The 18,327-nt window shown below is 39.0% G+C and overlaps 1 protein-coding gene across 3 annotated transcripts in view; it reads left to right on the forward strand.

Moving 5' to 3' along the window:
• AFF2 (ALF transcription elongation factor 2) overlaps positions 1 to 18,327 on the forward strand; it is a 343,346-nt gene that overhangs the window by 251,768 nt on the left and 73,251 nt on the right. For 2 of the 3 annotated variants that reach the window (XM_050901642.1, XM_050901643.1), the window contains exon 9: positions 14,055 to 14,092. In XM_050901642.1, coding sequence (XP_050757599.1) covers positions 14,055 to 14,092 — 38 coding nt within the window. Of the gene's footprint in view, positions 1 to 8,300; positions 8,309 to 14,054; positions 14,093 to 18,327 lie in introns of all 3 variants that reach the window. The other variant, XM_050901644.1, reaches the window with a different exon arrangement.

Here is an 18,327-nt window from a genome sequence, read left to right on the forward strand (position 1 = left end):
CAGCTTCTGCCATATCTCTTTAAAGAGAGGGGATTGGAAATGGAAAGAAAGGTTGATCTGGCCCACTGGTCAGACACATAAACATGAACAAAGTAATTGCAATGGGTTTTGACTGCAAAATATTTTTTCCAAAAAGTACATAAAATATTCATTCATGAGGGACAGATCAAGGCAATTACAATATGTGAATTTTACAATGTTGAATGTTCAGCTGTGGAGCCCAAGGTTAGAAAAATACTTGTTTTTGTTTAACATAAAGATTTTGCAGTCAGATGACCATTGTAATTCAGCTGTACACATGTGCACATTATGACAGGGAGAGAAAAGATTAAAACTCTCAGCTCAAAACCATTCTAACAATTTATGCAACATTTCTATAAGGAAATGGAATAATTGTCTTTACAATATTTCTGACTTTTTTTTGCTATAGGCTTGCAGCCAATGTGAAGCATAAGCTAGCATTTACTCATTTTTATTAATAAAAACACAGTATGTAAAAATCAAGTTTGTTATCTTCATCTCTACTCGTATTTCAAGGAAATTGAAATTCTTTGAGAACAGTGATCGATAGGGAGCCCTAGGATTTGTCCTTTGAGAATTGCTAGGGACCCTTCAATCTTTACACGGCAGGGCAGTAGTGGCACTGCTCCATAAATGCACCTTGATCTCAACTTTTAGTGAATGTCTATAGTATGTGGAGAGAGTTTGATCTATCAGCCTGTCTTCTGAGACTACCAGTAGTCCATTTGTCATGGTGGAAGATTGTTAGAAGCTTGTCTGCAAGAAACAAAGCTCTTCTGTCTTCCTTTTTCACTCCTATGAACAAGCACACTTATTTCTGATCTGTATTGCATTTATTTAGGGGTCCATGGACCTCATGCTCTTTCAGGTGTTAAACATCTCCTTCCTTTTCTCCCCACTGCTGAGGAGAAACCCAACACACATGATAGCTCCAGTCAGTCATACAATTAAGAGGTTGAGCCTGATTTCTGGATAGGATGAGAACTACCAGGTTGAAGTCAGTGGAAGGTATTTATTCTAGACATAGTATTAGCAAGCCTGTTACTGAACGTGCTGCCCACTTTTAGCGTTCACTTTTCAAACAGGATTTTGAATAACTGGAAATTGTTCCTAAGAGTTATAACCATGATCTGGAGAACCCTCCTTAATATAAGTGTTAAGTCTTTTTTGGTTAAGGCACGCATGATGATGCCCTAGCAATATATCACCAAGAAAAAGATTCCTGAAAGGAGGCTATACACTTTAATTTCACCCTAGAGTGCTTAAGAGGCTTCAGCAAGTGAGAGCTGACTGGAAATCCAAACTACTAGTGCCAAACTGCTGTAAATTACATGGATACCTTGTGGTTTCCCTCTCGTGTTGGACTTATGGCAGTTGTGGGCTTGGTGCAGAAGTTGTCGAGTGATTTTCTTTGGGCTGTGACATGCAGGAGGTCCAATGAGATGTTCATTGCAGGTGCCTTCAGACTTCAGATCTGTCAAGCTTTGGACCATACTGATCATTGCAATAAAGCGTTAGGCAAGTTATAAGTCACTCCACCCCACCTGCAAACTCCTGTCATCACTTTTTGGGCCTTGCTTGGAGAAACCACAGTTACCGCCTACATCTAACGCATGTAAACACACCCCACAGTATCTTCAGTGTAGACAGTTTGGAGCTGGCCATAGGACACATGCTTTGTCCCATAGACAAAATGCTGAGTCTTATGTCTCATTGCGGGTGATTTGGGATTAAAGATGTACAGAAAATGACGGGTTAAATCTGGAATCAATTTTCATTTACAGCTGAGAAGCAGTTATTGATGCTGTGCTCACAGTTCAATAAAAGATCTAAAGATATAGACCTTGTGTTTCTCTTTCAATATAAGCAGCATAATCAGTGTCAAATGTTTTTACAAAGAAAATTGTATTGACAGTTTTATTAAAATTGCTGTCTTTAAAGTTTTAAGTTATCCACAATTTGACCTACTTGAATGGTTTTTAATATGCACACTGACCAACCCAATAGATTTTTATGTCACATATTTATAATACCAGGTACACATCTGTTTAATGTATTATTTGAGAGATATTGTTACATTTAAGCATTGCCTGGATTGTAAACTCTTGTAGTACTGTCACTGAGAGGAACGTTGGCATGTGCATCAGTATTGCATTCAGAAGTCCTACTGCACAGTATTTTTAGATTGCCTATGAGAGATACAGTCAAGGCAGATGACAGACATGTTATTAGTAAAACCATTAGATGACAAGGCATTTCAGAGATGCTAATGTTAACACTCTTCTGTGAAGAAGGACAGAGCTTTTAGATGGCTTTATGTCATGGTTTAACCCCAGCCAGTAACTAAGCCCCATGCAGCCACTCGCTCACTCCCCCCCCGGTGGGATGGGGGAGAGAATCGGAAGAGTAAAAGGGAGAAAACTCATGGGCTGAGATAAAGACAGTTTAACAGGTAAAGCAAAAGCTGCGCACGCAAGCAAAGCAAAACAAGGAATTCATTCACCACTTCCCATCGGCAGGCAGGTGTTCAGCCATCTCCAGGAAAGCAGGGCTCCATCACGCCTAACGGTGACTTTGACTTGGGAAGACAAACGCCATCACTCCGAACATCCCCCCCTTCCGTCTTCTTCCCCCAGCTTTTTATTACTGAGCATGACGTCATATGGTATGGAATATCCCTTTGGTCAGTGGGGGTCAGCTGTCCCGGCTGTGTCCCCTCCCAACTTCTTGTGCACCCCCAGCCTCCTCGCTGGTGGGGTGGGGTGAGAAGCAGAAAAGGCCTTGACTCTGTGTAAGCACTGCTCAGCAATGACGAAAACATCCCTGTGTTATCAACACTGTTTCCAGCACAAATCCAAAACATAGCCGCTACTATGAAGAAAATTAACTCTATCCCAGCCAAAATCAGCACACTTTATTACTCTTAAAAAAATACATCAGAAATTAGGAAGAGTAGTGAAGATTTTTAATTAGTAGCTCGGTTCAGCTAAAAGAGCTTAGATAAAACACAGGTTAGTATTTTTGTTCTTTAAAGCACCTCTGTATAATTCAAATTAGCTTTGAGCTCAAAGGCATCCAAATGAGTTGTGCCTGGATACAGTATTTTAAGTAGCTGTAGTGTACCCAGTTTTCTTTAACCAGCTCCTCTTTGTTCTTCTGCCTAAGGAATAGTCCTGTTAACCTTTGAAATGCGTATTTAATTTAAAGCACATTGCTAGTGTTCTGTGTGGTTTTGAACCAAAGAAACTTTGATACTAGTTACAGACCTGCTCCATTTTCAGTATTTTATGTATATAGTGTTTTTGGCAGAACAAATCAATAAGACGTTTTTCCTTTGTATTTGATTTTTTTTCCTCCTTCCCTTAATGATTGCCACTTTATTGCCACTTCTCTGATAACCATACAAACACAAGACATGCATACAATCCATGGCCCTGCTCTATCGTTTGTATTTTACACAAACATAATTCTTTTTTGCTAGGTTAGTATTAGGTAATTACATACAAAATGTTTGACTTTGTAGCTGAGTCTAAAAAAGTGATCAGCCATAGGCTGAGCTTTGAATTCTTATAATGCATACTGAGCTTTCAAAGCCTTTACTCCAGTTAAATTTTTTAAAAGTTTATGAAATTCTAAGATGCAGTATGCCCTCATCGTATCATGTAAACAGTTTTTAAAGTGGAACAGTGACCACTTTCCTTGTAACAATAGATATCCTTTCCTGTTGTAATTTTTCCCATTTTTTAGCTGGATCCTGAACAAGCTGTTTACCTCCCCAAGGTTTCTCTACATTTCCATTTACTTTGTTATCAGCAGAAAGGCTGAAGAACAGCTCTTCAGTGATGGCATCAATACTGCACACACAGTGAGAGAGGTCATCTTGTCAAAGCTATAGAAAAATCAGATGGATTAGGATGAAAATAGGTGCAAAATAACTTTGATAAAGTCTTTTAATGTAAACAGTTTATCTGTCATTGGGTTCCACTGAAATCCCAGAGTGATGCAGCATCAGTTGTAGCCACAGCAGCATGTGTTTTGATAAAGAACCCACATTCCAGTGTTTAAGATCTACAGTCATGTTTTATAATTGTAGGGAAATGTTTTCATTAAGCCATTAATGAAAAAAGAAGCTATTAGGATAATACAGTCATTCTCCAACCTTGTCAGTCTATAATCATGAAAAATCCTTTCATGAAGATACATCTCTTCTTGCTACCTCAGTCCATTTTAATTGATATTCAAATTATTTTATTCTGCACAACACTAGTTGAAACAACCATGTATCATCAACTGTGTAAAATGAATACTCCAGCTTCGCTTAGACAAATCTTCGGTAATAAGAGATCTGATGGCTGACATGTCTAAGGTCATAATTCACATGGTAATGATGTAGGTTCATATCATATATTTGTTTATTATCAGCAGAAGCTTTCAGTAACCACTCTGAGATCTGGGCTGAGCTTGCTGCAGTTATGAGCAAAAAACATGGCACACCACTAAAATACTCAGTGTTATCAAAAGCTTTTAACTTGTTCAAATTCACAGAATCTCATGTAATTGTTTCCGCGCATGTTGTTATTGTGGAGGTCATCCATCAATGAGGAAGGGGATTAATACAACCCTCAGGACAAATGGTTGCTGTAGAGTACACAGTACTACAGATCAACAACAATAAGTTTGCCTCTGCAGGTTGCAGCCATGCTCTTACCTGGGCTCTGGGGCAGCAGCTGCCCAGACCAGCACAGGAGCTGGAGCAGCCCCATCCCTCCCACTGACTTGCCTTTTCCATGCGTTGCCTAGTATGCACTGGCAGCTCAGTGTCTCAAAAACCCTCTGCCACAGTAGAGAAAATAATACAGGAAAATAAAATATTGGCAGGCAGGCAGGCCTAACAAAGGGAGAATGAAATGCCTTAGTTGAAATGATGGATAACTACACCTGCAAGAAGTCCTCTCCTCACTTCCCCGCAAGTAAGCAGGCACTTCATAGCCCCTCAGCGCGCTCTTAAACAGGTGCTTCTCTCGGGTTTAGTTTTTCATGCCACCAGCCTGAAGCAGCCAGGCTCTGTCAGCCATACAATAAGACACCATTCACCTGAAGGAGAAGCTTTAAAAAGACCTGATGCCTCCATCACTAATTAAATAGAGGTGGAAAGACCAGTTGTTCCTCAGTACAGCCATAAGGACCAGATGCTGGAGAACTACCAGCCTTTTTGGGGTGGGAGGGAGGAGGGAGATGCAGTTTTTAGTCCACAGGATGGATCATGTACTCTGTGTGTGTGCATGCTTGTGCACACGGTTTTTTTTGTAAAGGAGTCTTTATTATAAGCATGGAGGAAAAATATATTTCCCCGGGGCCTCTTGCTATGTATGCCACTTATGCAAAAGCCCTGTATTGTTTTGGCAGCAAGCAGAGGCAGCAGCAGGTGAGATAATTGATTGACATCAGCATTGTTGTTGTTAAGAGAAAAGCCAGACTTGACCATACTGTCCTATAAAAATAAATCTGAAGTCTGTGATATCTGCAGGCCATCTCAGTGCTCAACACTCACTAATCCGACCACATAGGAAACATTTATCTCCCTTTTCTCCTCAAAAGGAGAGTGTGATTTTTATCATGAATGCCTTGTGAAGCATTTTGGTAAAGAAAGCGTCTGGCTTTCTTACGCTGGCCATCTGCAGTGTTGCTCTTTTGTAAAAGCCCAAGCAACCGTCTGTGAACTTCAAAATCTAAATTCTTGGGAGTCTTTTACACCAGTAGAGGATAGTGCTAGTGCTGGCTTTGAGACTGGGGGGTTGCAAAAGTCTGAAGGAAGGACTCACAGGGTGGCCAGAACAAGCGTGAAGTAGGTGATGAAAAGGGCATGATAAATCCAGTAATTAGCTTCTGTCAGCCAGAATACAGGGAGAAGAAGTGAAAGTTGATCTCTCCTGGAGGTATTCCAGAAGGAGAACAGTAATGAGAACTAAACACCTTAATTTTTCTTACGATGAATTCATCTGCCACTGCAAGGTTTGCCGGGGTTGGAAGTGCTCCCTTCTGTGCCGGCAGGATGAATCTTCCCAGAACAGACCTTCTGCCTGCTCTTAGGGACAGGTCAGGACCACAGTGTGACAGTGCAATTTATTTGGACAGAGTGCTCTCACAGAGAGCGTGCCTGCTTTACAAAATTACCAATTTCATGGCAATTCTATTAAGTATAATTTTTGGAACTGTGCAATTTAGTAATTGGCTAAGTCATCCAAGCAACGTACTAAACCAGACCAAGGTCAGCAAAGAGTTATTTCACGTGTGTTTACCTCTGTTACCTCTGCTGCCTGTTTGTAATAGATTTAACATTCAGTATAAATGTAATGTTCAGTATAAATTAAAATCCTTAAAGTCTTTAGTCCTGCACAGGAAATAAATGGGTAGCATGAACAACAGCAACATCAATTCACATCTTCCCAGCACTGCCACTGCTGGTACTCTTTGACTCTGCCCTTTTGCTTCTCAAGTCTAGGGAACTATACATTGATTTAGAGTAGGGAAGAGACTTAAGGATAGGTTGATCTCCCGAAGGAATGAGATGAAGGCCTTTGCCACAAAGGAAAATCTAAGGGCGTAAACTGCAAATGAGCAGGGGTACAGGGGGCTGTTTCCGAGATGTCTGCCTCTCCTCCTTTCCATTTTGACACAGCAAGTTATAACTCATGTGAACATTGCAAAAGTAACAATCGGACATTGCACGCTAAAAGGATACCTCATTATAAGACCTCAAAATATCAGCACTGTTCAGGTAAGTTTCAGGGATGGAGATACAAAGAATTACTCTCCTTCTGTAAGAACTGGGAAACTGAGGAATGCACAGGTTGTGGGGACTGTCTGCAGCTGCACAATGAGGTCACAGGATATTCTTTGAATCTAGCCTTTTGCTGCTTATTTCTTGAGGGGAGTTTAGAGAAGACTTTTTGTTTCTCTTATAAATGTTTCTTGACCTTTTCTCTGTTTCTTTTCCCTCCTCAAGATTTTTAATCATGTGATTAACATGTTGAAATGCAGCTGTGGAGTAAACCCAACAAATAATGGATGTTTTTTGATTTATTAGCCATCTGGAGGGTTGAACCAAACACATATTTTAGAAAAATCATCAGTAAATAAGACAACGACAAATATTGAGTTTTATTCCTAGCTAGATGTTTTATATTTTCACAACAGGTTTATCATCCACTAAGCCTAGGTCATTTGTTATGAATTTGTAACAAATTATTTGCTAGGAAATGATGTTTCAAACCAGAATTTCAATTTAGAATTTTTTTCTTAAACATGGACCATTCAGTACAATTTTCCCAACTTTTTCTGTCACCAGGGCTGTATATTTGTTTTCCAAATAAAACAATTCTTATGAAAAATCAGGCCTAGCTCTAGCCAGGAGTTCTGTTCTCTGCCATAGAACTCTGCCATGACCAAGTCAATTGGTATTCTCAGAGCATTTAAATCTACTAGACTTCATGAGACATTGATTAGCATTTGTAAAGCAACTTGACAATGTTTTGTAGGACTACAAAAGTAGAATCAGTAGAATTTGTAATGTCATATTACAATTTCTCCTTTGTTGGATGGAGGAGTCAAAATAATTGGTACAATTGGCAACTTCCCATCAAAAGCATTTTTGAAAGAATCCAGTGTGTATCAAAATAATTGGGGAAGGAAGGCACTGTTTCAAACCTCTTCTGTCAAGGTGCATTGGTACTAAAGTCCTAAAATAAGCATACATGTTATGTGAGTTATCTTTGAAATAAGTCCGTTCACTGACAGATAGCCATAACAGTTTGTATTGTAAAGTTCACCAAAGACACTGAATAAACTGAAGCCTGTGTGACAAAAGCAACAATGTTCATAGTACCCACACTAGCTAATTTAAAACCAGCTCAGGTATGTCTACACAAGCAATGAGCACTCCTCAGAGTGTAGTACGTACTCAGTGCATGTAGCTCTTTTCTCCGTTTTTTAAAAAAACATGGAATAGTCCTTCAAGGATGGGAAGTGGCCACATTTTTCATCGCACACTTCCTTAGTTTGATTTCCACCATTGGCCTGATGGAAATGTAGGGATTTGGGGAAAAATGCTGACAGAAGCCCAAATATATCTGTGTTGTTGCTCAATTAAAAGCAGTTCACTTACATCAAGGATGAAGGTGACTCCTAACCCACAGACAGACTGTTTTAAATTTGGTCACTTAAACTCTGTTTTTAATTTTACCCAGCCTCCACTGCACCAATTGAAATTAAATTTCCAGTATTTCAAGTATTCTTGAGCATCTCTCTGTGAAGTGATGAAGGTTACTGCATTGCTCAAAGCAATGATGAGAAGCTCTCTGTGGTTCACACACAGCAAGAGTTCAATGAACCGTTCTGATTTGTACATACCACATGCTTGGTGACTTGATATTTCAAAAAATGGATCTTAGCTGATCCATCCCACATGTTTGGCTTTTGAAGGAAAAATACTCATTTTTTAAAAATACAACATGATGTACAACATGAGGAGAGTATCTTCTCCATTGTTTTTGGTCCTAGATACAGTAACATTGGGCTTTTTGTCCTCGAGGTGAGACTGACCTGAAACATCACACATAGAATCTCAAATACAAGGTTGCCAACTTCATGTCAAAGGCAATTAGCAAGAAAGAAATACAGTCTCCTCTGTTGACATTAGGGGACAGGTAGAGGAGAGTGTAACCAATGAAGTAATGAAGAAAAAAAAAAAGGAACACAACACAGATATTTATGCATGTATCATCACATACTAATCCTTCAGCCCTTGGATTTGGGCTTTCTGATTCCCAGCACAATTCTGGATGGTTTGTTTGCTGCACACTACATTCTCCTCCTCCACAGGAAGTCGTAGTTGGCACCAACTGTAGCATTACAGAATCAGAGTACAATACAGTGCAGTCAATAAGTAGTGGGTTTTGGTTCATTCTTTACGATCATAGGTAAGGCATTCTGTATAAAGAAAAGCATGGTGTAACTTCCAAGACAAATTATCATCTATAAAGATATATATATATGTATAACTATACATATAACTCAATTAATGGGGAAAGTTTCTTTGTTTTTATTGGATTGTTGAATTGGGTCTCCAAGGAGTCTTCTATACCTACAGGACAGCAGAACAGCATGGTGGGTTGTAAACTGACTTGTGTTGAGTCAAGCATACAGAGCTGGTTAGAAACTGGGAGATTAACCTAAGTTAGATTTGCAGCAGCTCATGGAAAAAGTTAAAGCATGAAGGCCTTCCTTCTTCTGCCAATATGTTCGATGGCATGAAGTGCCATCTGTCTCACCCTAAGAGACTCTTTGAGGCTCAGCAATTGCCTTCTTAGGTGGCTGATCAGTGCTTCTGAATCAAGAGGATGAGGAGGCATTCTTAAAAAACATTTTTTGTCTAATCTCATTTTCTCAAAATCAAATACTTTTCCTTGAAAATCCTGGATGCAATGGAAAACAGATATTTTCTTTGGATAGCAGACACTTCCCCTGTAACACTTGACCAAATATTTAATTTGCCTTCTGCAGATGCCAATTATTTTGCTTTGATATTTCTGAGCCAGCCTCTTGTCAGTTCATTCTCCTCAGGTCTTTGTGATGTAGGAAAGTTGTACTGACTGGAGTACTTTTTCTGGTTCTTTCTATCCAAAAGCCAGTCCAGTAATTGATAGCGATGAAGAAAAGCATAATTTTTCACATTTTGCAGTCCTTGTGCACAGTCTAGAAGCAGTTTGTGCTTATTCCCATGTTTAATCTTTTGTGTAATAGTTAAATACCTGCTAACAAAATAAGTTTATGGGTATATCCACACTGCAGATCAAGTAAAGCACAGTGCAGGTGGTTCTTGAACTAATGCTAAAACAACTGGCGCCAAAATCAGGTGTAATACAACATAAGAGGTAGGAATCATTCACAGTTATAAATGTCATGGGAAAACATCCCTGGGCAAAAACTCTCTGATGGATGATTCTCTGTATCTTACTGCTTTTCCTGTATTCTTCATCTTCTTCCTTCTTACTCAACGCTAGAGTCAGCTGTTGAAATAAGGTCTTAGAGAGCAGAGGCATAATTATGGAACGGCCATAACTGTAAAAAAAAAATCAGAAGGAAATTACAAATTAAAGTGGAATGATTGTCTAGTTCACTCTGGCTTCCATTTTCTAATCATCCTAAATTATATTAATGCATGTTTTCAAGCTCAAAATTAGCAAAGGTCCCATGATGTAATTCTCCTAACACCCATTGAATATTACATTATACTAGTCCAATTTCATTCCAATCTTTTGCAGCATCATCTCCCACTCAGGGCACATGTATCATGGTTTAGGGACCTCCTACCTGCTCTGTTTCTAGATAGTACTTTCAATACATGAAGTTTAGGAATCGTTGTGGAGTTAAAATCAGTTTCTTATTTGTAAAGGCCTAGGAATAGAAGATAAAAAAATAACTCTTAAAACATGTATGTCTTTGAAATATCTTAAATTAATAATCAAAAGCTCGCATCAAGTCTAAACCAAATCAAACTCAGTCATGAAGATGAGAAACAGGAATTATTAACTGAGTAGCGAGGCTGATGGAGGCTCAATGAGATCATTTTGTTCAAAGATTAAAGGCGATGAACACTGAAATAGTTGAGGAGGATGGCTATGAACACATCTGACTAGAGCTGCTAAATTCAGTAATGATCAAAAGTTAATTATCAAAGCAGAGAGAACTACTCAACACAGACAATTTGAGTCAATAGCTAAGCAGCCCAGAAAAAAAGTAATTTGGAAGAAGTATTTTCCTATAATGAAGTTATATAAAAGACGTACATTTCAAAGAAACCTGCCTAAAACAAAATTGCATTCTTCCTGATCAGAGAAAAATAATTAGCTCTAATTGACAGACCTGCTGCACACCAAATATTTTCAAACAATATGTTTCTGCATCAAAGCTTAATGTGTAGAGTTACTCAATGTCACTTTGATTTTGCCTTCCTTTATCTTCTGCCACTGGGCATGCTCATGATATCACAACAAATACGCTTTGAAAAATGAATGAGCAACACCTACAAGACAAATAAAAGCAGAAGGCCAGATCCTGCATTTCTTTCTCAGACAGAACCCCTGACGTGTATTCTGTGCTGTGTTTAACATCACCGTGGTCCTACTCAGAGGCAAACTGAATCATTTGTAATAAGAAATGACCAGTTGCTTGATCATCCGACATTAAACTAGGCTGGCATGTAGATTAACCTGAGCATTTGCAATATTTGTTGAAAACTCTGTGTGAGTGAGCATGTGTGTGAAGGACACTGTCCCTGCAGCACGTGCCTTAAGAATTAGGAAAGTGCCTTCTCCCAGTAACAAAGGGAAAAAAATGTGGAAATTCTCCACGTAAAAATCTAAGGAAAGATATGTGCTAGAATGTTCATGGTCCAAGAAAATAAAAAAGATCTATAATTCTTTCTTCCTAAAGCTACCATGTTTCTTTCAGGGTAAGCAGTTGCCATCAACGCAGCTAAATAGTCAAAAATCAAACACCCGGTTTAGACTCTGCTCTTTAATATTCTATGACTTTGACACTACCAGGTCTCACTCCCTGAAATACCTTCGTCTTCTTTAATCTTTCATGTAAACAGTTTAGCTCACACCATCACGCATATGTTCTCCAGAATATCTCCTGCTTTACTTTGTATTAGAATTGACTGCGTTATTATTATTTACTTGTCATCCTAGACACTCTCCACTTGTCTGTTTTCTTTTCTTTATCTGTATTTTGATACCAGTTTTTGTGTAGTGATTTTTTAATAATTCAGGGGAAAAAAATCTGATTCAGATGCAAGTTTCACATGCTTGAACTCAGAGTTCTTATAGTCCAGCTATTTGGTATATAGAAGGGTCAAGCAAAATATCACTGTACAGCAAAAAAACTTCTGCCATTGTGGAAGGCTGTTTATGAGATTTAAAAATAATTTTAGTTCCCTGCAGGATGGGACTGAAACTTGGCATTTAGTGGGAGGCTTGGGAAACTGAAATGCCATTTTCAATGGCTTTTTAATCCATTTTAAATGAAGCATTTGTGTGTTGTTACATGTAGTTTATTACTCAGAAAGATTTCTTAATAACATGCTTCTGACTCTGCATTTGCACGTGGCAGCTGAAAAAGGGAGATTTGGGAGAGTATCACTGGAAAGAGGCACAACTCACATTATCTCACTAATGAGGCAGGGACCCCATTTCATCATAGGCTTGTTTGAGAGGGCATAATTAGGTTCGGGTCTGTAACACTTACTTGTGCAATCTTAAGTTTAACATTTCTTGAGGTTTAAGTGTTTTATTTAGCAACCCTACTGTACAATTAATGTAATTGTTTCCTATCATGCATTCATTGATTTATTCTTTAGATGGAAAATATAATCCAAATGAAACAAACACATTTTTCTTCGCACGCTGGGAGCCAGCCCAGAGGATTGCTCTTGCCCCATCATCTCAGCTCTCACAAGCTCTAATTCTTTCTCCCAAATTTTAAACTCATTATTAGGGATTTCCATGGATTTAAACACAGATTTTATCTTTGCTGTGATTGGAGGCAAAAGTGCCAAAACAGCAGGTATTTTGAAAAACTAGCCCCATTGTAGAGCCCAAAGGAAAACTCATTCTGGCAAAATTTGGAACCCAGTTGTGCGGGTCCCAGAGGTTTCAAAAGTTAGTCAATTTTCATAAAGGATTTAATTCCTCAAGGGCTTATATGAGCGTTTTTCAGGACCACTAATATTAGCTGTTCTCATGTGGGAACCATTTTATTCCCATCCCTAAGCATAGCAGAGGTTAAAGTTCCTCACCAAAACCCTTCTCTTCAATTTTGGTAGGCTTTATAAAAATATCCCTGAAGGTAATTAAGCCCTAAAACTTTCCTTACTATAATAGGTTTATGGATCAGTTGTCTTAATTCTGCCTTTCACCACTATCCATGCTTGTAATCTCACTAACCATCTGACCGCTTTCCACATTTAAATCTATTACAGTCTGGTTCTGCAAACGCTAGGAGGAATTCTCTGAAATGATACGACAACACTAGTTTATCTGAAGGTGATATTTCAAGCCTTCTTGCATTAAAATGTTGTTTACCTATTCTGAAAAAAATCAGAGGGGGGATGCAAGGTTGGTTCAGATTACATAATTATGCCACAGAAGCATTAAAAAAAAAAAATCTCCACTAAAATCTCGAGCAGCTTAACCAGTGTGATAGACTGGCGCAGCTTTGCCATCGGTGCCCCCAGCTGTGTTGCTTAGCAACATTTTAATTCAAGAAGAATCGAAGGAGATGAAATCCCCATGGAGAGGGAAACAGAAATAAGAGGGCCGTTGACAGATGATCTGAGTTGTTTCTTCTAATATACTGTGAAGATCACTGGCTCTTTTCATGAATGATAAATGGACTGTACACAGATCAATGGGTTCAGCAATAAACTGGAACCAGGCTCCACGTCTGAGGTGGTGCAGGCCGAGAGGCCCAAAGATTTACTCATTTAGATGATTTGGTGTGTGTTTTCTCAAAGGTTTCACAAGAGGAAATTGATCTGAACACTTGGTCATCCCTTGCCCTTTTCTGTTGTTGCCGAATAAAAACTGTTTTGGAAACGGAGTCCGTTCTTCCCTTTATTTTTTCCTGTTGTTGTTCTTGTTCCAGATGTGGACAGATAGCTCGTGACAAAGGGGCCAGACCTCAGAGCGGGAAATGAAGTAATCACCCTGAATGAGCGGTTCCTAAACACTCGTGGCCATTAAAAATAAACAAACCATACTGATACCACACACTGGGGAAGAAGTATTTAAAACCTGTAGCGCTATCTATCTGAAAGGGTCCAGCTCCTGCAGCCCTCTGCCCTGGTTGTGGCGGGCTGCCTGGGCATGCGCTTCTGAAGAGCACCCACGGGTTGATGTTTGCTTGCGGCTTCGTTGTGCTTTGGTGCATTGCTTAATTGTTTGTTTCCCCCACCCCTCTTCTGTTTACAGGCTGCTGAAAAGACAAAATTGAGAAACATTCCTGTAAAGTAAGTTATTTTTATATCCATTAGAAAATGCAAGTTTAACGAAGTTGTTGTATACAATCACTAAAAAGACTAGGACAGTAAGAAGGGCGATGAAAGAGATAATAGAATTCAAGTTGCCCCTAATCATAGCTATAAAAAGGTCAGTATCGTTGAGGAAAGCTTTCGATTTCTCATGTGTCCCTAATGATTGCGATCCCCGAGTTTCATCCAGTTTCCATAAATTAATGTGTTGTCTATGAATAGCTGCCAAATAATATCACAATCATACTCAATACATAGTGCTCCTAGCCTTAGGGAGGTTTGTACATGCTAAAAAGATTATGATTTTTAATTGCAATCCTTGAGAAGGTCTGACGGGGGAAATAACTAGGAATGTGCCAAATGATTTCTAGACACATGGGAATATTTTGCACCTATGTATCAAGGCTTTGCTATCCTGTTGATTAAGAGCTCTTCTCACTCCGTGTGTGCGTCTCTCACACCATACACACACGTATGTTTCTGCTCTTTACAGTAGGGCTCTGTGAAGGATGAGCAAGCTACCAGGGAGCAATTTCCAGGGCATTTTATGAGAAGTTCTTAAATCTTAGGGCACTAGCAGCAACACTCAACCATATATCATTGAATTAAGAAAGTTGCTATATAGATGTCCAGGCTCTTTGAGAAAAGGCATTTTCAGTTAAAGCTACCAGCAATCAGTGATTCTGTTTAAATAATGAATACTCCAGTCTTAATGGGCTCTTATGTACCAATAAAACACATATTTTTAGCTTCAGTAGGTGATCATTGCAGTTTAACTAAGTCCCAGTAACTCTATATTCCTATTACAGACAGAGGAAATGTTCTTATTTTTATAGTAGTTTGCTGGTCATGCTGGCTTTTGGACTGGAATGGTTTTGTATTTGTAAGAACATGCACTGACAGGACTCACAAATCATTGTGTTTTAGCACACATAACAAAAGAATACAGTTCTACTTCTCACTTGGCTTCCATCATGTATAGTCATTTACACCTTATAAAGTGAACGCAAAATGTGTATGAACACTCCTTGGAGTGATTAGGCAAGATGCAAGATAGTCATAAATCACTCTCTTTTTATGTTTCATTCAATCTGATAAAAATTAGAAATAGGATCCAGCAGGGACCTGATAGCACATGAAACTTCTAATAAGGCAAGGGACCTTTCTTGCCTGTAGGGCTAGTTCAAATTCAGTGCAACCTGAATTAAAGTCATTGTTAGCTGGTGGTTGTTTAATAGAGAGTGTGAAATGAGCTGTGTTTTCACCTCACATTATAGAGGATCCAGAAGTTGCAAGGTGATGAGAGTCCTGGGGAACAACTCCAAAATAATCATTTATCATTCATTCACTTTTTTTTTTAAATTTCGAGTCAAATTCTCAGGAACGGCTCAACTGAATTGAGTTTTCCCACATATAACAGAGATATTGAGCCTTGCAGTCATTAAACAGCATGTATGTGACACTGATGCCCCATTAATCCACCAGAAAGATTTGGGAGTAGGGGGGAAAGAGTGATTTAGGTTAAATCATTCCTTTATGGGACTTGAGTAAGTGTAACATTTTGGAATGGAAGAAGGCCAGATGGACAGTCTCGCTCCTTCCACCTACATGTGCATATTTCACCCTGTCATGTTTCCCCCAACTGGTTGTTTAACTTCTCTTTGACTATGTTCATGGTGGCAGCTTCAATTAGTACCCTAGGGAATCCATTATACATATTAATTACACGCTGCATAACAAAACAGCTGAAAAATCTGCCTAGTATTTTTCAGTGACATGTAACTATTTAAGGTACCTGTATACAATTAGGATTGTATGCTAAAATATTACCTCTCAGGGCAAAAGTAAGAATAGTGTCTTCAAGATAGCAGTAGTAGATATGGATTGCATTTATATAAGTGTCACAGCCACACTTGCTACAGCTCAGGCTTGTCTAGCTTTTAGTCATTGCTTTTGTAGCTCTCAAATGTCAAAGAGAATTTCACTTGAATTTTAATGTTCTTCAGCTATGCAAAATAAAGTTAGTAGCTTCCATTGTCATAAGGGCTGAAAGCTGTACAGATTCCTTCTACCATATGTGACTTATCACATACATTTTTAAAAACACATTTCTGTTATTAAGACATATGTGATAGTACACTTCTGCAAATGTGAATTGCTTTTGGCTAAAAGCCATGCACTAATAAGTTGAGTTGAATCTAACTGCATTTGACATCTGTTACAATATATATTTTTTCATATATAAATATATATATAATATTCGCAGTTGTCATTAGCATAAAGAATTTCCTTGTTTTTACATTGTACTGATATAGTTCTTGTGTCCCAAAACTGGAATCAGAAATCACTCCGTTTTAAACACTATGGTTTATATAGAGTCCTTGGACAGGGCCTAATAGTGCCACTATTTAACATATTAGTTTAGGAGCATGACAAAGATTTCTGTAGAAATGGTCTATTTACTTTTCATTGCTCAGTTTATTAATGTTGCTGGTTTAATGTTTGGGAGGAAGTACTGTTCTTTTTTGTTCTGTTGAATCCCTCCAGCACTTAACACTTATGGAGGGAAAAAAACAAGAAAGTTTCTTTACTACAGTTCAGTAAGGCAGCCAAGCAGCTGGTTTCTTAATGTCCAAGTGTCTATAGGTGTTTAGACGAACTGATGTGAACTTCCTGATGGCCAAGGTAGATGCAGGTGGCATTTGACTCCTTCAGAAGGCTTGGTCTCAATTCCATGTTGCTTGTAGCACTGCAAGACACATTACATCCATAGGAACTCATCTTTATGTATTGGTAGCACCATCTGACATAATATTACTATAAATAAGCACACAGAAAATAGCTAAGAAGTCTCTGTGTCTGCAGAAATGATTTAATTTTTTTTGGGGGGGGGGGGGGGGTGGAAATAGTGCAGTTACTTTTCCAAAAACATACATAAGACCCTTTTCTGTCTGTATGTAGCACCAAGGTGGCCCCCATAACTGCAGAATCCATTACATTTAACTTATTTATCCTCTCCTGCCCTTGTCATATAAGGAGCACTTGCTTTCTCCCATTGGTTTTATCCATATTTACATTGAGAGTCTATAGTAGGAAAGGGATTTCCTGGATGCAAAGTCCTAGATACTTACTTACTTGCTGGTCCTTATCATGCTGTTCATATCCCTGAGTCGGAAAGAGGTAACATGACTTAAACAAGTTTACCCTGTGGAGGGTTTACAATTTCTAAAGAGCTGTTACATGAGAAATGGTTTTGAATTAGGATATATCCAGAGGAAATACCTTTTATATACCCTGTGATTTGATGGAAGAGGGGGAGAAGAGCGATATTATTAAAATTCAATAGCAGCTTTGTTCTGAAACCCAACTGATGATCACTCTTCTCAGATTTTTTTCCAGACTTGGGTAGGCAATGGGAGCCCACATCAGCACAGAGCCTAGAGGAATCATGTTCATGTTGACTTGGACAACATCACTTGTCTTTTATCAGTGGGTTGAGCTGCAGGATCCCCTCAGATCCTGGCACAGTCAGGGTTAGGCCTCACTCTCAAGTACAAATACACTTGGCTTGGCAGCCTGTACATTAACATAGACTGAAGGTCAACCAACCCAGTGCTTTATCTCTGCCAGTGGCAGAAGGTGGGGGAAGAACAGCAATTACAGAGGCATCCTCCACGGGGAGTATCCTCCCACCTTCCTGCACACAGCTTTTCACACTTCCATAACCACACGTCCTGTGTTTAGGTGGTAGCAATGGACTTATCCTCCATGCAAAATCTCTTTTGAAATCTGTTTATGCTTCTTGTCCCCACAACATCCTGTGGCACTGAGCACCATAGTGCATGAAAACATACTGTCTTTCGTTTGTTTTAAACCCTTTTCCTCATATATTCACTGGAATCCACACAAGTAGTTATTCTTACACAAAAGAGCAAATGATTACTCATTGCTCTTCATTCCTGATATTACATATCTTGCCGTACAGACCAAGGAGTCTTCCTACTCAAAAGCCACTAATAATGCTGTTTTCCCTCTAAGTTCGTGAGCCCATCAGTGAGCTAATATAGACACAAAGCAAGTCTCTGCAATTGGGAACAGAAGGCTGTGTGTCTACTAGTGAGGCAGAGACAGTGGTTAGGAAGATAACTAGTTTCTTTTCACTGTTTTCCATATTAAAGAGTTGAGTTCTTTGCATGACAATGCCCTTCTGGCTA

This window comes from Gymnogyps californianus, chromosome 9 (genome assembly GCF_018139145.2).
Source record: "Gymnogyps californianus isolate 813 chromosome 9, ASM1813914v2, whole genome shotgun sequence".
Taxonomy (NCBI): Eukaryota; Metazoa; Chordata; class Aves; order Accipitriformes; family Cathartidae; genus Gymnogyps; species Gymnogyps californianus.